Raw genomic sequence first — 21,876 nt, 5'->3', positions numbered from 1 at the left:
TTGGGGATGAACAACCCGAGGTCGAGAGCGCCATGGAGTCAAGATGCCGGTATGTTAGGGGTAGCTCGGGGACAAACAACGAAGGGTCGAGAGCACTATAGAGTCAAGAGCTACTTGTAGTCGAGGCCGTACAAACTCGAGGAACTACTTGTCTCTTCATTGACCTTGCCCGCCACCTCAATAGGATTGTTAACTTCTTTATCCATATGGTGCTATCTGGTTACCCGGATCCAGACTTATTACAGTTTACTAAATCTTACAATTACAATCTTCTCAATGAACACAAACATATGTTCATATTGTTTATTATCATTTCTTTAATGAAGATCTTGCAAGTGATCCTAATGGCAGAGACAAAAAATGAGGTATTTTTCATATACCTGCAAGCGTCCTAGGCGCGTCAATTCTCAAAAGTAAATTGGGGCATCTAGGAGTATTTTTGGACGTCTGGACCTGTGAAGGTCGTCCATGAATATGCAGGATAAGAATGTAAGGGTATAATTTCTCTCTATATATAAAAATTTAGATGACCTAACTTATTCTCACGAGTTTGAAACTTTTGGGACGAGATATTCCTGTATCCAAACTTCAAAGTCAATATCATCAAATCAATATCACAATTATGGACCACCAAACAATATCTTCAACTTCAATAATAAAAAATCAAAACACAAATATCTAAATATCATTAGTCTATATTTATAGTAACACTTTAAAATCAATCATTCAAAACAACAACACTTCATCAAATAACAACTCTCGGAAGAACTCCATACTCCTGCTGTTGTGATACAGACCACCCAAGCATCATTCTCTCGAAAAATCGTACAAGAAAGAACACATCAGATGAGTAAAAGATCGATAAAGAAACCGTTAGCAAAAATGAATGAATATATTAAGAATCAATTAGTACATGAATTGCTCTAGGGTTTGCTCCTGCTTTTCTGTACTCACACATGACCCAGTTCGTCTTCTCTCCGCCGGGTGCCCTACCATTGTGGGAAACCAATCAAGTGTCTTCTTCATGTCCTCCTTGCAAAAGAAATACCATTCTTCTCCCAGTTTTGTGCTCACTACAGGATTGAAATATATAGATGTAATCCAAACATGAAAGAACTATGGACTGACTATACATGTAATCCAACACAGTTAGAAAATCTTTAAAAAGAAAGGAATTTACTTAGAAAATAGCCATGAATGATTCAAACAAATAGAACCAAAATAGATGGATTCATTTTAGAGATCATTTCTTAGTAACTAGGAATCAGGATGGCATTGAGGTTGATTGGAGCAATGATTGAACCTTTTTCATAGAGGAACATAACAAGATGGAAGATGATGGTGTATGCCTTTTTTTCATTCTGCATTTTGATTACAGATATAATCCATTTATTTTCTATATTTATTTATTCTGTGTAAAAAAAATAATTTATGTGGGCTGACGGGTGAGGAATGCCCCGGAGTGTACAGCAAAATCCCCTCCCACTCTCCCTCAGACTGGTATAAAACAATGCCCATAAAAGTGAGCACAGTTATGCAATGTTGTTGTCTACTAGCTAGTTATTTCATTCTATTATCTTCTTCTTTCCTGCACTTTATGGTCCGCCTTGACCTCTGATGTGGCGATAAAGGGGGCCTATCAATCGTGGGTCAAAGGCAGAGATGGCAGTTGATGTAGAAGTCAAAGTCAAGGTGGTCAACAACGGTCAGCGGTGGTTAACAGCCCCACCAAATATGACCGAGCAGAAATCAACTCCAACTGCCGATCGGGTATGATCTGTCCAATCGGTTACGTGGCTTGTCTGAGTGGATCGCTCGTCTGGATAGGAACATTATGGCAAGAACATCATATGCTCATTATAGATCGGAGGAACGCTAAGGCGATCGGAGCGCTTGTCCGGTCGGGCGGAGACAACCTACTGAATCAAGTCATTGCGGTGGAGAGCAGAAAGGTCGACCGAGCGGAGGTGTCCCGACCGAGCAGCCACCCCCGCTCGGTCAAACTATGGGCGATAATGCTGCTAACAACAGGGCGGAGGTACGCGTTATTCACTATTCTCGCTTGTGCTTATTGTTGTTTCGCTTTCTTCCATTGTTCCAGTGACTGACTTGAGCGTTGGTGGGCCAACGTCGGAGACACATTCCCTAACCCAACACTGACATTTCTTGTGTTGCAGAGTGGAGCAAGGTCTACACGTGGTCAACCCAGAAGCCACATCCCCAGGCAACCTTCTTCACTATTTCCGGACAGGATCATATTGGCGCCGTTTGTGGGAATGTAGCCTACATCCGAGATGTGGAGATGGAGGACGTTGGATGATTTATGATGGTGACATTAACAAAGGAGAAATTAAATATGCTGATACAAGTCCGAGTAGCAAAAATAGTGGAGTAACAACAGCAGCAGACACTGGTCGGGCACCAAGTACATGAACCAACGACATCAGCAGCGGGGCAGTAAATCAGATATAGAGATCAAGCGGAACATATATCCATCTGGGGCAAGAATAAGAAACCTACTGGCATATATGGGGATGCTCTCAATGCACCGATCCCCTTTCATTGTGCATTGTTCTAGACTCCATCGGAAGAACAGTGCCGAGCGGACAGGGAATCAAGATCCTCCTCGAGTGACGCGCCTGTTCGAGATGCGCAGAAAGGAAAAGCACTAAGAAATGATGATTCACCCTAACGGATCAACCTACAGTTCTCTCAAGGGATTCTAGACGATCCACTACTCCGACATTACACCCCATTGATCATTGGAGAATACAATGAAACGATCGATCCGGATGACCACCTGACCAAGTTTGATAACACGACTACACTCCATCAGTACATCGACGAAGTGAAATGCCAAGTCTTCCTCACCACCCTTTTAGGATCAGTGCAACGCTGGTTTAGACGATTGCCGATCGGATCAATTCACAGCTTTAAAGACTTCTGAGCAACATTATTGCACTACTTTGCTAGCAATCGTCGCTACCAGAAGACAAGTGTTAATATGTTCGCAGTGAAGGAAGGGCCCAAGGTGGCGCTGAGAGCCTACATCAAGCGTTTAACCAGGTGGCTATGGATATTCCATCGGTCTTCTCAGAGATATTGGTAAGTGCCTTCTCCTAGGGGCTTACCGAAGAGGAATTCTTCTGCTCCCTCATTCGGAGGCCGCCAAAAGACTTTGACCATTTGCTTAGGCATGCCGCTAAATACATAAACGTGGAGGAATCCCAAGCCGCGTGAAGGAAGGAAGCGTCTGTCGAGGATACTGCTCCTCCAGAATGACGACCGACCACTAATCATCAATCACCAAAAGGCCCCTAATCAGGAGTAGCACAGCCGCACCAGGAACCAAGAACATATGCCATGCAATATGTAGCAACAGGTTGACCCAAAGCTACAAAAGCAAGACTTGGGCGCCGTTGTTTTGCTCGTTCCATCAGTCGCTGATGCATAACACTAGGGACTGCTATGACTTGAGGCCTATTTCTAGCCAACCGGCTCCTCCAGGATATTGTCGTCGTTCACTGACTCCTAATCGATGTCGGTCGGACGGGCAAAGAGAAGAAGAGAGACAGGTGGACGAATAGCGACATCATCAGCCTCAACGGAGAAATAACACAAGTCCTGCCCGAGTTTCTGCTGAGCGGAACAGACCTCGGCTTGGGAGGAGGGAAATCGAAGTAATGTCACTCGGGGTGCAATCGGAATGATCGTCGGTGGACCAACCGACAGTGATTCCAATCGAGTAAGGAAGTTGTACATCTGACGACTGCAGATACATGCTTAGGATGTAGCAAAGAGAAGGTCAAAGGGCCAGATATCAATTTTAGCCCTCGAGACCTAGAGGAAGTGGAGATCCCTCATGACGACGCCTTAATCATCCGGGCGATAATAGTTAACTATACTATTCACCGAACTTTTGTTAATACAGGTAGCTCGGTGAATATAATCTTTAAGAAGGCATTCGACCAGCTACAAATCGAGCGGAGCAAGTTGCAGCCCATGACAACCTTGCTGTATGAGTTCATAGGCAATGAAGTATTGTCGATCGGCCAGACTTGGCTAGTCATATCGCTCGGAGAGGAATTTCTCAAGAAGACCAGAACTACAAATTTCATTACGGTAGATGTGTCGTCCGCCTACAATGTTATATTGGCCCGATCGACTCTTAATGAGTTTCGAGTTGTGGTGTCCACTTTCTGCTAGAAGATCAAGTTTCTGGTGAATAATGAGGTGAACGAAGTAAAGTGACCAACTAGCCGCTCGGCAAAGCTACGTCGAGATGGTCAAATTAGAGGCAAGGGTTGCACGGAAGATCCAGCGTTTGGAAGTGAATACCATCATGGAGGAACCTCCAGCACTGATCTATGATGAAAAGGAGGAGGTCTAAATCCATCCCGGTCGGTCGGAAGCCACTACATTTGTTACCACCGACCTGATAGAGGAGAAGAAGGCAGAACTAGTCGTCTGCCTTAGGCGAAACCATGAAATGTTCGCTTGGTTGACACATGAGCTCCCGGACATATCGCCAAGTGTGGCTCAGCATGAGCTTCACGCCCGATTGGACGCTCGCCCGATGAAACAGAGGAAGAGGGACTTCAGCTCGGAGTAGAATCAAATTATTCGAGCAGAGATAGAAAAGTTGTTGGAAGCTGGTCACATCTGTGAGGTACAATTTTTGAGCTGGTTGGCCAACATCGTGCTGGTCTCCAAGCTAGGTAATATGTGGTGAGTCTGTATCGACTTCCGTGATCTAAACAAGACTTGCCCGAAGGATTTCTATCTCCTGCCCCGGATAGACCAAGTGGTGGACTCCATGACAAGTTGTGAGCTAATTTGCATGCTCAACTCATACCAAGGTTACCACCAAGTGCTGATCGCCCATGAGGATCAAGAGAAGGTCATCTTCATCACGGTTGACGGGACTTACTGCTACAATATCATGTCGTTCAAACTAAATAACATCGGCGCCACTTATCAAAGATTGATGAACAAGGTGTTTCGACGGCAAATTCACTGTAACATGGAGATATATTTCGATGAAATCTTGATAAAATCTCTCAGAGTCGCTGACCTTTACACAGATATAGAAGAGACCTGCCAAACTCTAAGGGCATACAGAATCAAGCTGAATCCAAACAAGTGCCTATTTTGAGTAAAGAGTGATCAGTTCCTAGTCCATATCATCACCGAATGGGGGATCGAGGCGAATCCAAGCAAGGTGAAGGCCATACAGGACATGTCCCTGCCTCGCAACTTGAAAGAGACCCAATGGCTGGTCGAATGGATCACCGCATTATCAAGATTCATCTCCAAATCGTCCAACCGGAGTCACCAGTTCTTCAAGGTACTACGCCAGGAAATGAAGTTCTAGTGGGACACGGAGTGTGACGAGGCGCTGGAGGAGCTTAAGGAGTACCTTACCTCCCTACCTATATTGGCAAAACCCAATGTCGGCGAGATGCTATGGATTTATTTGTCATCCATAGAGTATGCGATTGGCTTGGCGTTGGTGCGACAGAATCACTCTGAGCAACAGTTGATGTATTTTCTAAGTCATATATTAAAAGATGCAGAGTCCCGCTACATCGATCTCGAAAAATTAGCATACGCACTAGTACTCGCCGCTTGGAGACTTCATCAGTATTTTCTCTCACATCCGATCGTGTTGATGACCAACAGTGCACTGAGAAGAGTTCTCCTTAACCCAAAAGCATCCAGATGGCTGATCAAATGAAGCACCTAGATGAGTGAGTTTGGCATACAATATCAACTGCGGACGACAATCAAGGCCCAGGCCTTAGCTGATTTTGTCACCGAGGTCTAGAACATCGAGCTAGACGTGACTTGGATGATATATATAGATGGATTCACTAGGCAAGGTAGTGGGATTAGTATCCTCTTGATTTCACCGTGAGAGGACAAGATGCAATTACCCGTGCGGCTAGATTATCGGGCTACAAATAACGAAGCTGAATATAAGGCCTTGATAGCTGGTTTACAGGCAGCTTGACATGTAGGAGCCACAAGAGTTCTCATCCACTCAGATTCTCAGCAGGCAGCTCAGTAGCTATTGGGCACGTTCAAGATAAGTAACGCCCGACTCAAGTTATACGCCGAAGTTTTCAAGAAATTGAAGGCAAGCTTCCAAGAAGTGGGTATACAGAAGATCCGTCAGTCAGAGAACCAAGCCGCTGACGAGCTGGCTAAGTTAGCCAGTTTGTTATCGTCAATCGTCATTGATAAGCTGATCAAACAAGTCTCACTAGTGGTACACATTGATAGGACAGACAGAATAGACTTTCCGAGTGACTAGAGGATGCCCCTGATAGAGTTCCTCTGATCGGGCGTCACACCAGCCAATCAAGAGGAAGTTTGTTTGTTGAAAAAGAGGGTCGAGCGATTTACTCTAATTGGCAACCAGTTATATAAAAGAGCTTTCTCAAGGTTGCTGCTCAAGTGCATCAGATCGGAGGGCATTGGATACATCTTGCAAGAGATTCACTAAGGCTTCTGCGGTAGTCATCCGGATGGCAGATTGCTAGCCTTAAAGATATTGTTGGAGGGGTACTTTTGCCCCACATTGCAAGACAACACTACTCGTATGGTGGCCACTTGCTTGTCATGTCAGAAGTATCATAACATCCCGCACTAACCCACCGAAGAGATTAAAGCATCCACGGTGTCTTGCCCGTTCGACCAGTGGGGCTTAGACATCGTTGGACCTTTTCCCACGACTACCGGTCAGTGAAGATTTTTATTCGTGACAGTAGATTATTTCTCAAAATGGGTGGAGGTTGAGCCGTTAGTTAAGATAACCAAGCATATGGTTATCAAATTTATATGACAAAACATCTTGTATCGGTTCGGCATGCCTCATGGGCTCGTCTCAGACAACGGAAGATAGTTTGCAAGACAGAGGCTCAAGGAGTGGTGTGACAGCTATGACATTGCATAAGCTTTCACCTCAGTGGCTTATTCGTAGAGTAATGGCCAGGCGAAAGTCACCAACAAGGAGACCCTTAGAGGACTCCGGGCTTGGCTCGATCACGCTGGAGGTAGCTGGGCCAATGAACTCCCCAGCATATTGTGGGCTCATCGCACCACGCCAAGAGAGACGACTGGTATAACCTCGTTCCATTTAGTGTACGGGGTGAAGCCGTGGTTCCAGTGAAAGTAGGAGTACAGTCCGACTGGGTGCAGCTCTATGATGATGGAAACACTGATCAAAGACTCATGGAGCTTGACATGGTAGATGAAGTATGAGATAAGGCCGCCGTCCAGCTCATGGCGTATAGGCAGCGCATGAAGCAGAGCTACAACCGAAGGGTAATCCCGAGGTCATTCCAGGTCGATGACTTGGTATGGAAAAGAGTGAAGCCGGTCGGTAACGTCACCAAATTAGAAGCACTGTGGAGAAGACCCTACAAAGTCATTCAGAAGCTCTGCTCGAAAGCTTACTATCTGCAAGATGAAGACGGGAGAAAGCTTGAACGGTCCTGGAGTGTAAACCATCTTCAACCCTATAGGGTCGGGTGAGAGGGGCATAATTAAATTTAGATAAAATTATATAAATGTATGTCTTGTTAGTGCAGGGGAATAATGAATAAAAATCTCAAATGTTCCAAACTCTTGTGCTATTTGGCCAAGTTAAAAGTCAAGCGGCGACTATAAACCCTTATCTACGAATTTAACAATCGAGCGATAACTATAAACCCTTGTCTACGAATTCAACAGTCGAGCGGCGACTATAACCCCTTATCTATGAATTCAATAGTTGAGCGGCGACTATAAACTCTTATCTAAGAATTCAACAGTCGAGCGACGACTATAAATCCTCGAGTCTACACCATTAATAGTCTAGTGACGACTATAAACCCGAGAGTCTACATCAAGTAAGCTGAGCGGCGACTATAAACTCAAGAGTCGACGACCACAACCGAGCGGTGGCTATAAACTCGAGAATGAAGTTAGTGGAGAGTCGAACGCCGACTATAATGCTAGTTCTACTGCCAATGGGTAGATGAGATTTTCTATTACAAAGGCATAGAGGTCGTTCGGCATATGCTGAAATGAGCAATCGGACGTCTCATTGACTAGTTACATAGACGAGCGGAAGCGCAAGGATCTATACTTAGAAATTTTTATATAACATAATAAGATGGTTAAAACACCGGACAAGAGTTGAACGATGACGCATGGAAGGACAATGGCAAAATTTAATAGAAACGGAGAATCACCAAATGGGCATGCATTCATTGATACTTAGAAAAAATTATTAAAGTCTAGTCAGATGACTAGTCAAGATAGTTAAGTACATCATCCGGCAAGAACTCGGTGAGCTTCTGTTGATATATGATCTTCTTGGTCATCGTGAGAGGGAGATAGTCACCATCCTTCAACTGCTAAAGGGTCCCATCGATGTCAAAATTGAAGAGGCAAAGTGTCCAATCCATGAGCCAGTTGTTGAAGGGGTCCAACCGAAGATAATCGCATTTGAAAACTTCAAATCAACCAGGCTCTTCCTCTTTGTAAGCTTGGAAGGCTGCTCGGGATGCCTCTAACTCGGCCTTCAGCGAAGCCAGCTCGGTATCCTTGGCGTTGAGCTGAAGCTTGGTAGCCACTTGCTCCTCTGATTGGCTCTCCAGTTCGGTCACCAGAGCAGCTTCCACCTCCTTGAGATTTTGTGCCAAGACTCGAGCCTCCTTGTTCTTGATATCCAAATCTTCGATGACTTAGAGCTTCCTGGCATTGGCGGAGTTGATCTTCTCCTTAAAGGAATTGGCCTGCTTAGTGAGCCACTAGAGTTGTGAGGCCTGCTCGGCATTCTTGCTTCTCTCCGTATTGAGCTACTCGGAGCTCTTTTCCAGGTTGGCCTTCAGTTGAGCCACCTCGACAGTCAGCTATTCAAAATGGTCTCAGGAGGCCTCGGAGGGGCCGGTCTGGGCGCGCATCTATTGAACTTTATGCTCCAAAATGGCCAGCCTCTGGCACATGTCTAGACTCTCAATCCAGAACTGCAGAAAAATATAAGTTAGTAAGTGTTGATTGGGAATAAAGTGAATTAACATAGGGTGATGTACGTACCCATTGGTCTTTTGGGTATGGTTGTTCGCGAGCTCCCCCAGTGAAATGTTCATCGCACAGGCCCAAGCATCAGCCCAAACTTGTGCTAGCGGTCCTTGAATCCTGATCTGATGTTCGAGGGAGCGGAGCTCGGCGTCATCCGGGTGGCGCCACTCATCAATTGACAAGTGGATGATGGCTGTTATGTGTCTCTGATCGCTCGGACAAGAAGGCTTGTAGGTCGCTTGGCCAGTGGACTTGGGCATGGGGAAAGATCGAATGGTAGATACCTGGGTGGCCAGCAAGGAGGAGTACGGAGGCATATACGCAACGAGCAGCACAAATATGGTACCCGACGGCAACCCGGACAACGAAGATGCCCAGTTGGATGATACAGAAGTGGGAATTACAACGGTCCCCTGCTTAGGAAGGGTGGGTGATGAAGTCTCGTCCCGCTTGGAGGGAGGACGTGAGCCGGTACTGGCGGGGGTCTGCAAGGCAAAAGTTGTTGAATGGGATGAGGCTTCCCCTCGGTGTCTCTTTCATCGTTGTATTAGAGGCTCACCTGAGGTGGCCGACTCCGAAGGAACCGAGATCAACAACATTGAAGGCCGATCAAGAGGGAGTTCAACTGTGGTGGCCGCAACATCGCTAGCCACTGTCTGACTTGCCTCGGCCTTGCTGGCCACCACGTGGCTCCCTCCTAATTCACTGGTCAAGTTGTTAGATTAGTCGACAGGCTGCAGGTCTGACTCTGCAGCTCGACAACACCAATGGCGTTAATCTCTGCGTTCGTGAGTTTGCTCTTGCCGCTCAGACGTGCCTTCAACATGATTTAAGCTGTCAAAAAAGGAAAAAAAATCAGTTAGATTCAAAGATTGAAAAAAGAAAGAGCATACCTAGGGTGAGAGACATCCACATTCAGATCGGGCTTAACCTGAACACATAAAGGACACTCTCTAATAGTAGCCAGTGTATATGATACTTCTGACCAACCAAGATGGAAGCTGCTTGAAGTTAGTCCGATCGGCTTCGATATCTGTTGAGCGACGGAGGCTTCATCACTTCCATCTGCCAGCTGGTCGGGGAAGTGAACAAAGAAATAATGCTCCCTCCAATGCTTATTGGAGGATGACATTTTTTCAAGAAAGACAGAGCCCACTCGGGCTTGGAATAGAAAGGTCCCTGATTCGAATAACTTGGGATAATAAAAATAATAGAATACCCGAGGCACTAAAGGGATGTTGTGCAGATAAAACAGTATGACCATCCCGCATAGTAGCTTAAAGGAGTTCGGTACTAACTGGTACAGGGAGATATGAAAGTATTTACATATGACTGAGAAGAAAGGGTGAATGGGAAAACGAAGACCGACGCATAATTGATCTTTAAAGAAGGGCAAAAAGCTAGCGGGAGGTTGATGGGGCCGATCGTAGGCAGAAGGGATTGCGATTTGATAATAGGAGGGGAAACAGTAGGTGAGTTCATCTAATCAATCTCATCCTCGTTGAACTTGGACCTGGTGGAAGTGTACCAAAGCCCGGGGACCGACAAGGGAGGTTGAGGGGAAACAACCATAGAAAATTGAGAAAGAAGCAAATCACGAACTCAACGAAAGAAAGAAATGAAAGACTTACTAAGAAAGGTCACCGACAAAGATGAGGAGAAGGAGAAGCGTCACAGAGTGTGCTCAAGAACAAAAGTGCAAGGAAATATGAAGATGACGACAAGTAAATAAGGGCTTATAAAGCCCAGCGAACAATCACTCCGAGCCGTTCGATCAAGGTTTGCAAATAACAAAGTTGAAATCTAACCATAGAATTCGAAAAGGCACCTATCACATCAACTGTAGATATCAGTCTGTCATATCAAGCGTGCGGTGGCAGAGATTGGGACGCATGGCAGTTGATAATGGGGAAGCATTAATGAGACTTAATTAAAAGGCATGGGTGACACGCTCAGCCATAATGGCCAAAGATTTGCACAGTCTTCCAGAAATTGGGAGGACGTTAGCAACCAATAAAGGGCGCTCATCCGAGAAAGCAATGAGATGTAAAAATTTACTAAGTGTTGTCGCCAATAATCCCAATCGGCATAGAGCTTTGACTAAGACATAGCCGAGCGACGACTCTAAACCTAGGTCAGCAAAAAAGCTTCTATGTTCACCAGATCCGAGTTGCGGTTCTGAGCTCCGGTTAGTAAGATACAGTAGAGTGATGACTATGAAGATGATACGAGCCGATCAGAAGCTCGAAAATAGAGAATACTCGATCAGGGAAAGGTCATTGAAGACATTGTTTGTCTAGTCAGTCAGACTTACAACCTCTTTCGACTAGATTTAAGGGGAAGACTTGTGATGTGGTCATAAAGGGGGCCCACTAAGCGTGGGTCAAAGGCGGAGATGACAGTCGATGTGGAAGTCAAAGTCAAGGTGGTCAATGATGGTTAGTGGTGGTTAACAGTCCCGCCAAAGATGGCCGAGTGGAAATCGACTCCAACCGTCAATTGGGCATGATATGTCCAATCGGCCGTGTGACTTGTCTGAGCGGATCACCCGTCTAGCCAGGAACACTACGACAAGAACATCATACTCTCATTATAGATCAGAGGAACGCTAAGGCGACCACGCCGACCAGAGCGCTTGTTCGGTCAGGCAGAGACAATCTACTGAATCAAGTCAATGCAGGGGAGAGTAGCACAGGTCGACCGATCATCTTAATATCCCTTTAGGAGATAGTGTCGCTGACAACAGGGCATGATCAATAGGCGGATCATGCAGCGGAAGCTTCTACTGTCTTGTCGGAGATTGCATGCCCTGTTAAGATATGGTATCAGAGTCATTTTCTGATATATCCTTTCATAGGACAATTTAGAGAACGTGCTCATGCCTTGAGGAGCGTGCACGTCATCCATTGGGGCACTATATAAGAGGGAGATCCATATACCAGCGGAGGTACATGTTATTCACTATTCACATATGTACTTACTGTTGCTCCACTTTCTTTCGTTGTTCCAATGATTAACTTGAGCGTCGGAGGGCCAACGCCGGAAATCCATTCCCTAATCCAATACTAATATTTCTTATATTACAGAGCGGAACGAGATCTATACGTGATCAATTCAAAAATCACATATCAGTTAACCTTCCCCATAACTTTTAGATAGGATCAACCACCCTTCCAACTCTATTTGGCGGTTGCAGCTTCCCAACTCGTCCAACCATCGTGAGGAAAGTTCATGATTCAATTTTGGGCGGTCATCATTTCTATTGATATTTGTCAGAGCCAGACGTACATTCGGCGACCACCCTCTTCTCTGTCCCAGGTCGGCAACGGACAACCCCTTGTTTTCGTTGCTCGGTGGCTCGATGACTCGCCGACCCGGTTAACTGCCAATCCGATAGGAGCGGACTCAATAAGAAAGTATTTAACCAGAGACAACTCGATATTCATCCGACTTGCTCGTGATGGCTCGTTCCAATAAATCAGTGAGTCATCTAGTAGTATTAATGATGACATTAATTTTTTAGTTAGAAAATTGACAGTAATAGTTGAAATAGTCATCTGGGCGGTCCCTTTACAGTGCCTCTACTATCTACAAAGGAGATCAATCATATAACTGAGAAATTCACATCAGTTAAAAATTATAGGCATATTGGAGGCCAGATCCCCTTTATCCATACAAATTTAGATAAGAGGATGGATCATTTATAAATCATGGGTATGACCTGATTATAATTAATTATGATCTCTTCTTAAATTTATCATCTTCAAATTATAATTTGGACCAGAATAAATGATTGGAAGACACACAGAAACCGCCGACTATGGGCAAGTGGCCAACCAACCTAGCCTCGTCGAGCGAAAGGCGGTCTTCGGCTACCTATCCGATCCAAATTATAATCTAGAAGAGATGATGATCTAAAAATGGATCATAACTAATTTGATTGGATCATAATCACAATTCGACTTAATTATAAATGGTCCATTATAAGTAATTCATTCCTGATCCATTTTATTTTATTTTATTTTATTATAAATAAGAGGATGCGTCAGTTGCCGGGAGGAACATGTACTTTTGTTTTTCATATGAACTGTACATCTTAAAATATTGTGATTAAATTATTTTATTCTGCTGTAAAATTAACATGAACTTTTTTCATTCAGTTTGCATGGTCTCCGCGAGAATTTTTTTTTCATATGAACTTTACTAGAAAGGATGGATTAGTGGAGGGATGGGAGCTGAGATGCTGTCCATTGTTTACTAGACAATTGAAGCGGTATAAATAAATTCTTATTAATCGAATCATAATTCGATCGTAGTGATCTATTTCCATTTTATTTTATTATAGATAAGAACAGAGACTAAGTCACGTGAGAGTTATACTGGGCTATAGTCCGGCCCTAATGTGATTTTATCTGTATTAAAAATTATTAGAAATTTAATATAATAATAATGATTAAATTATATGATATATCTTTGTTAAAATTATTTTTAAAAAATTTTCTTAATTATATTATTCTTAACTATTAACTGTACTTTATATATATATATAAATTAATTAGTTAATTAAATGATAGAACACAAAATCAAGATACCAATTTAATTAAAATCGAATTTCTCCTGTGTTATGTATCTACAGTTCAATTTTTATCTACGACATATTTATAGAGATTTTTTATTCCAAATGGGATGTGCAATCAAGGGATATTAGGATTCTTGGACGCTCACCACTAGCCCTTCTCAATTGACCGTGACAGTCGATGGAAAACTTTGTTGGGTTTTCCGGACCGCAAAAACTGTTTTTTGCGTTGCGAAAACCCTGAATCTCATGCCACCGGATCCGTGCGAAGTTTAAAATTTCATATACATGTGTTTCTACTCCTAGATCTACACTAGATCTACAAGATCAGAAGGTATACCTTTGAAGCGAAGCCCTTCGCGTATCCCGCTCGTCCAAGGTTCGCCGGATCTCAAGGTTGTCAAGTGTACAACCCTCTATGCATATCCACACGAACAAATGATGGAGAAACCTAACAAAAGGTGTGCTAGCACCTTTGAAAGATTCGGCCAAAGAGGAGGAGAGGGAGAGAAGAAAGCTTGAGGAAGAAGATGGAGGTTTCAAAACAAAATGAAAAACTCCCAAGATGATTAAGTGGTCGGCCACTTTCATGAAAGGTTTTTAAACCCCATGGAATATCAAGAGTCAAGGCTCTTGATCTCCCTCATGAGGTGGCACATACATGTGCTAGCCTTGATGATGTGGCACATCACTATTAGCCACTTAATGTCAACTCACCAATGAGGTGGCAAATGGTCAAGTCAAACTTGACCCTTCATCTTCCTCTCAAGTCAAGTCAAACTTGACCACTTCTCTCCCATGGTTGATCAAATCTAACCATTGGTCCAAGTCAATTTTAATTTAATGAATCTCTATTCATTGAATTAAATTGACTCAATGAGTCTAAGTCCAAATTAGACTCATCTAACACATGAATCAAATTGAGTCCAACTCAATTAACCTAATTTGGATTACTCTTAATCCAATTTGGTTCATCACATGGACCTAATCCTTTAGGTTCATCAAATGAACCTAATCTCCATCTAATTGCCCTTTGTGTGTGATCCTATATGTTCTTATAACGTTGGCAATGCTCCTAAACCCATTTAGAAGCATAAGTAATGAGCGGTATCTAGCAACACATCATTACTACCCAAGTTATAAGAATGTTGAGATCCAACATCACCTTGTGACTTTTCACAATATATGACAAGAGTCCTTCTATCCTTGACATCTAGATTGATTAATGTGAGGCATAGACCGTGTCATCCTCTAATCAATCTAAATCTTGAATCCCAAGTAGACTCACTCAATCAAATGAGCTCAATATCTCATATTAACTCATTTGGGCATGGCCATGCACTTCGTGGTCTCACTCTATCAAGAATATCGATGTCACTCCCGTCATATAGGAGGGATAGATCTCATCTACATCACTCACATCCCTCCGCATAATTTGTTACATACCCAGTAATCGCCTTTATAGTCCACCCAATTACGGGTGACGTTTGACGAAGCTAAAGTATGTAACTCCTTATATAGGGAACCATGGTGACTTTAGGTTCAAGGACTAATAGTCATACTAATAGCCACATGAAAAAGTATATGACACTCATATAACGATCCATTATACTTTCTCATGGCGGGTCATTCAGTATACATTCTCCAATGCATACCCATGTGTCAACTTGATATCTCTATATCCATGACTTGTGAGATCAAGTCATCGAGTTGACCTACATGCTAGTCTCGTTGCATTAACATTGTCCTTGAATGTTAATACTCGATTAGGAATGATTAAGAGTAGTGCTCCCTATATCATCTCACTATCGATTCAATCAATCGATTGATATAGGTAAGAACCTTCTACTAATGGACGCTATTATACTTAGTTATTTGGTACCAATACAAGTAAGTATAATAGTCATAAACAAATGCCTTTATATACATAAGAAATATGATACAATGAGTTCATACAACAATCATCAAATGATTGGCTCTAGGGCTCTAACTAACAAACTTTTGTGGAGTCGGGCCGGTCGCCTCAGATTCGACGCTACCTAACCTCGTTAATCATTTTTAAATTTAAAATTAAATTTGGGTCAAACAAAATATATCGAGTAGGTGCGAAGATAAGGAGCATGTTGGTTGAAATCAAAATTGATTTGGATTTGATTCGATAAAGTTCCCACTGAATAAAATTTAATTTGATTAAATTGATTCGATCAATTTAAAATGAATTAAGGAATTTCTAAGAAAATCCATTCTCTCATTTTTTTTATTTTTTTTATTCTCTTCCTCGTATGCAGCCTCGCTCCCATTGGCTCACACGTAAGCCTCCCCTCGTGGCCACGGCAACTCCCTTCGTAGCTAGGCCCTCTCTTGAGGTATAGTCGTCAACATGGCCACCCTCGGCTGCCATGATGTAGTAGACGTGTCCTCCACACGGGCCCTTACGAGTTATGTCTACGCCGGAGCCGAATAATTATGGATGGAGGTCCTATGCGAGACACTCGAGCACAGTCTCACGCCACTCTCGCTAACCAACTATCTCTACCACATCATTAATGACACACTCTCTAACACTACATTAGTGGCCAAATCTTTAATTCAACATGACCTTCAAATTTTCAATGTCTACTAATTAGATATCATTATCCATAAATTAATTTAATAATTTCATAAATAATGAAAAAAATTATTCAATAAAAATTTAAATTAGGTGAAATATAAGAAAAAGAGAAATGATAATGTACATGTGCCCATGCAAAATGAACTCGGACCTGTTGACCGACTCGGCTAATGCGAGATCAGCCCAGCCATTTATCATTCTGGATCTACCACTGGATAAGAGGATGAGTCAGTTGCCGGGAGGAATATGTACTTTTGTTTTTCATATGAACTGTACATCTTAAAATATTGTGATTAAATTATTTTATTCTGCTGTAAAATTAACATGAATTTTTTTCATTCAGTTAGCATGGTCTCCGTGATTTTTTTTTTCATATGAACTTTACTAGAAAGGATGGATTAGTGGAGGGATTGGAGCTTTGCTAGACAATTGAATGCGTATAAATAAATTTTTATTGAGTGAAATATCAAATTTACTCATAAATATTTAATTTATTTACCATATATCCTAATGAATGACTATAAGAATGTGTTTAGTTCAAGTTATCATGTATAACCTTTGTTATGTGATTACCAAATAATCGCATAACCAAGGTTATGGGGAATAAAACATAACTAATCTTGTTTAGTTCAACGTAGGTAATGTAACAAAAATTTGTTTGTTTGAAGGTTTTAATGAATACCTTAGTTTAATATTTTACCGTATTACCCTCAGTTACAAAATCAACTATACATAATAATAATAATATTATTATTATTATTTTAATGTTTTTTTTTACTTTTCTGTTTCTTGTATATTTTTTTTACTTTTTTATGTGTTTTTTATTTTTTAAATGTTTTTATATTTTTTATATTTATATATATATATATATATATATTTTTACATTTTTAAAATTTAAAATTTTATTTATTTATTTTATTTTTAATTTTTTAAAATTTTTATAAATCTTTTATTTTTAATTTTTTTATTTTTAAAATTTTTAAAAAAAAATTTAAATTTTTTTAAATTTTTAAAATTTTTTAAAATGTTTTTAAATTTATTTTTTTTTATTTTTAAAATTTATATTTTTAAAAATAAATTATTTTTAAAAATTTTAATTTTTTTTACATTTTTTAATATTTTTTACATTTTTTCTCTTTTTTCCATGATTTTTTTTATGGGAGGATATTTTTGGTAAAAAAAATTCGTTAACCCCAGAATCAAGAAAAACCTTAGTTTTCTGAGGTTTTTCGATTCCGGACTGCATGACCCTTTTGCTGACGTGTCGGACATGAAACATTATTCAGGAATCATCGAATACCTAAATCAAACAAGATTTTTGTTGATAACCTTGGATGGATAACTAAAATTATTAAATATAACCCCGAATTAAACGCACCATAAAAATTATCTTCTTTTAGTTGTAATATTATTTTACGACTCTCTTTCTCTTGTTCCTACATGGATCTTTTGTAATGTATACTCCATTTCACTGGTTAATCTTATAATTTGTCGAGTAGTAGTCTTGTTATCGAATGGATTTTGTCGATTACTAAGACTTATCAAGAATGTAACAAAATTATTACCATGGTTCTCCTCTAGTTTTTTTTTTTTTTTTTTTTTTTTTTTTTTTTTTTTTTTGCTTATGCCATGGCGTAAGTGACGTATAAGGAAGGGCCCCCTACAGCCTTCACCCTTTGATATCTCCGCCGGGCCCCACAGCCCTCCCTACTGGGTGCAGTCGCGAGGCAAGTCACTGCCATTAACTCACACCTCTCCTTTAAATAAATAAATTCTTATTAATTATTGGTTTAAAAAAAGCAAACAATTACGTGGTAAATTCAAAATGGTAGAAAAATAAAAATAATAATTTTAAAAAAACGGATCCAATAATTAGGCGATGTGAGCCCCACTGCTGTCCGACCCACCGAGAGTGGTCCGGCGACCCACCTCGCAGCCCTGCAGCATCACGTGGAGGCACCCACGGTGCCCAGATGGACCGGCCGCCGGCGATCCGCCACCGTATCCGCCCCACCAGCCACCGCGGCCCCGTCACGTCACGCGCCGAGCCACCGGCAGCAGCGCGTGAATCCCGGGCGCTGGCTGCGTCCTTCTCCGCCCCACCCAACAAATTAAATCAATCGAATCCATTAAACATATTTTCATTTCGCCTCCCATGCTAGTTTAACAGATTTTTAGATTCACCCCTATAGTTTATAATATTAGTTTTTCAAAATTATAGCTTTTATTTATAATTCACAATAGGGCTACAAACCAACGAAATTGAAAATTTTGTATTGTTCAAGTTTGATTCTGATCCAATCGTACATGAAATTTACTCGCGGTACTAGAAGCCATAATAGTTAATTTTAGTCTCCTTGGGGCGGTACGATGGTTAAGATATGGAATATTGCCATATGAAATCTTGGGATTGAAATTCGGCGTGATCAAGCATAACCTCCCCTATATTTTAGCCATTTGTACTAATGACTAGTAGTCATTCGTGATTTACCTCTCCTCCGTGTTGGCATAGTGACGGATTAACGGAGGCACTGGGGGCGAGCGAATCACATTTTGCCACATAATAGTTAATTTCAACAAAAACATTGCGGTAGATTGTAAAATTGCTGAAGATCACCCTTGGAGTTAATGCGAGGAGAGTGAAAGAGGTGGTGGTCCACCGGCCGGGTCCGACCGTTTGGGCCAATGAAAGCTACCGCAGCGAGACATGTGGGCCCACTGCCTTCTACTAATACACACCCCCACCTTCCTCCTCACTACTCCTCCTCCTCCTCCCCACCCTCGCCGGAGCCCAGCATGTCGAGCCGCCGCTCCCGGATCTCTGACGAAGAGATCAACGACCTCATCTCCAAGCTCCAGGCCCTCCTCCCTGAGTCTCGCCGGAGAACCACGAGCAGGGTGCGTAGCAGAACCAAACCACATGCAATTCCTGCGTGAGCTATATATATATACTTCTTTCTTTTCCCCCGGCTGTTTCTGACATCGCCGACGAATTATAATGCAGGCGTCAGCAGCGAAGCTGCTGAAGGAGATGTGCGGGTACATAAAGAGCCTCCACCAGGAGGTGGACGACCTGAGCGAGCAGCTCGCCGGGCTGATGGCGACAATGGAAGCCGACAGCCCGCAGGCTGAGATCATTAGAAGCATCTTGGGGTCTTAATTGCTGATTATGTTAATTAATCTGCGTAATTAAGGTGGATAATTAATCCTGTAACCTTGGCCTTGTCTTAATTGGTGGTGTGCAGTGTAAGTGTTTATGATCTAATTAATTACTTTATCACTGATTAATTAGTGTTTTAGACAGTACTACTGTGAGTGATTCCTGTTTTATTTCCAAAAATATGATTTCCATCATAATATGTCTCAAATTATAGATTATGTTGCAAATAGAATAAGAGTCATTTTCAAGCCACTTTATCACAAAAATGAAAATTCTTTGTAATAATATTATGACAATATTATAACGTTTATTCTCATAATTATATCAAATAATATAAATATATTATTTAAAGTTCATATTCAATCCATAAGTAAAAGTAAAATAAAAAACTATTTATGTGAATGAATAAAGTTATATATATATATATATAGCCAATTTATTGAATCATGTTTCTAAATTTTTTAAATATGCAAATCACACATCCTATTTTTAAAACTACTAAATCACACATCAATTTTTGGATAACATCTTTTTCCATCTTTAGTTAATAAAAGTTTCCCAAAGTACGGTAACCTCGAAACACTTCTTGTAATATGTAGACAACAAAGAATCTCTCAACTTAAATTGTCCACTATATTGGTTGAGCTTGGTTTACGTTGAAGAAATCATAAAGCTCCCTAATTTGAAAGGAGATCGAAATTGGCTCCGATGATCGAGAACATAAAGCTTAGAATGACACCGATCCATATGTTAGAAACGCCACATTCAACTTTGAAAGGTTTCTTAAAGCCCGATGAGGAAAGGACTTAGGGATTTGAATTGAAAACTTTGTTGAGCTTGCATAATCCAATCTAACATGTCTCTTTTCGAGTTAAATTTTTCAATGAACCACTAGCAAAATGTGGTAAGATGAAATTAAACCAGGAAAACTTTGAACTTCTTAAATGGTATCAAGTTCTATCTGACTGATACGGTGCATGATCGTAGGGTCGGGAAGATGACGTGGTCGGAAGTCAAGCTCATGGGATGGTCAAAGGTCAAGCTCACACGGCGGTTAGAAGTCAAGCTCACATGGCGGTCAGAAGTCAGGCCTACGTGGTGGTCAAAAGTCTAGCCTACAGGGAGGTCAAAAGACTGGACTACGTGGAGTTCAAAAGGCCTGGTCACAAGATGGTCTAAGTCGGGCACAGGTTGCATGCCGGGGTTGGGCCTGCATAGCGAGTAGGAACCCGGAGGCCAAGATCCCAGGCCGGGATTTATAGCCCTGCGGGACAGGATAAAGGGATCAAAGCGTACATGTCGTGATATGCAAACCAAGGATTACAAGCCAGGATTCTAGGCCGAGATTTATAGCCCTGCGGGACAGGATAAAGGGATCAAAGCGTACATGTCGTGATATGCAAACCAAGGATTACAAGCCAGGATTCTAGGCCGGGATTTATAGCCCTGCGGGACAGGATAAAGGGATCAAAGCGTACAGGTCGGGATATGCAAACCAAGGATTATAGCCCAGGATCCCAGGCCGAGATTTATAGTCTTGCGGCGCAGGACATATGGACAAAAGCGTACAGGTCGGGATGTGTCAGCCAAGGATACAGGTCAGGACTTATAGCCTTACGGCGCAGGACACATGGACAAAAGTGTATAGGTCGAGATGAACCAGCCAAGGATATAGGAATCGCAGGTCGGGGCATACAAATCGGAACACACAGATGATCTACGAATCATAATATACAGGTCGGGAAATACAGACCAAGGAGTACAGATCGGGATAGACGAAATCAGACTAAGGCATACAGGTTGGGACAAATAGAATCGGACTAAGGAGTACAGGTCGGGATAGACGGAATCAGACTAAGGCGTACAAGTCGAGACAGACAGAATCAGACTAAAGCGTACAGGCCGGGACGCAGGATAAGTGGAACCAAACCAAGACATACAGGTCAAGATACAAGGTAAGGCAGGTCAGGAGTTCACAAGACAGGACATGCATGACATGGCTGGTGTAAAGATCTGGATTTATGGAGCGGCAAACGCAGGTTAGGAAATATAGGTCTACATCCCACAAAGCGAGGCCGGCAGGCACAGGAGCCCAGTCCAGGGTTAACAGATCGGGGCATGACATGCACTACACGACAAGCAAGTCAGAGAATCGTATCAACCTGTCAGAGAATAATCACTGCATGTCAGAGAATATGCTAACAGTGTGGTGCTCACCACCTGCTGATTCCCTCCTAGACCTATAGGAGGGCACCACGTGTCATTCACCGCCAGACAAAGCCTGACATCCGACATTCTCTGACATCCGTCAGACTCCAGAAGCATCCTATGCAGTATAAAAAGGGAAGCTTTGTCCCTTATGCAGGTACGTTCACTTGTCTTTTCACACTCGTCTTTTACTTTTCGTCCTTTCTCTGCGCTTTTGGGGAAAAAGTACCTGACTTAAGCGTCAGAGGG

The 21,876-nt window shown here is 42.1% G+C and overlaps 1 protein-coding gene across 1 annotated transcript; it reads left to right on the top strand.

Annotated features, from left to right (window-relative positions):
• Positions 1 to 19,038: 19,038 nt before the first annotated feature.
• On the top strand, positions 19,039 to 19,561 carry LOC122040241 (transcription factor ILI5-like). Its single transcript, XM_042599577.1, has 2 exons — positions 19,039 to 19,157; positions 19,264 to 19,561. The coding sequence occupies exons 1-2, from the start codon at positions 19,056 to 19,058 to the stop codon at positions 19,417 to 19,419; spliced, it is 258 nt and encodes an 85-aa protein (XP_042455511.1). The 5' UTR covers positions 19,039 to 19,055; the 3' UTR covers positions 19,420 to 19,561.
• Positions 19,562 to 21,876: the final 2,315 nt, after the last annotated feature.

This window comes from Zingiber officinale, chromosome 2A (genome assembly GCF_018446385.1).
Source record: "Zingiber officinale cultivar Zhangliang chromosome 2A, Zo_v1.1, whole genome shotgun sequence".
Classification (NCBI taxonomy): domain Eukaryota; kingdom Viridiplantae; phylum Streptophyta; class Magnoliopsida; order Zingiberales; family Zingiberaceae; genus Zingiber; species Zingiber officinale.
Note: the sequence above shows the minus strand (reverse complement) of the source record. Positions and strands in the feature narration are given on the sequence as shown.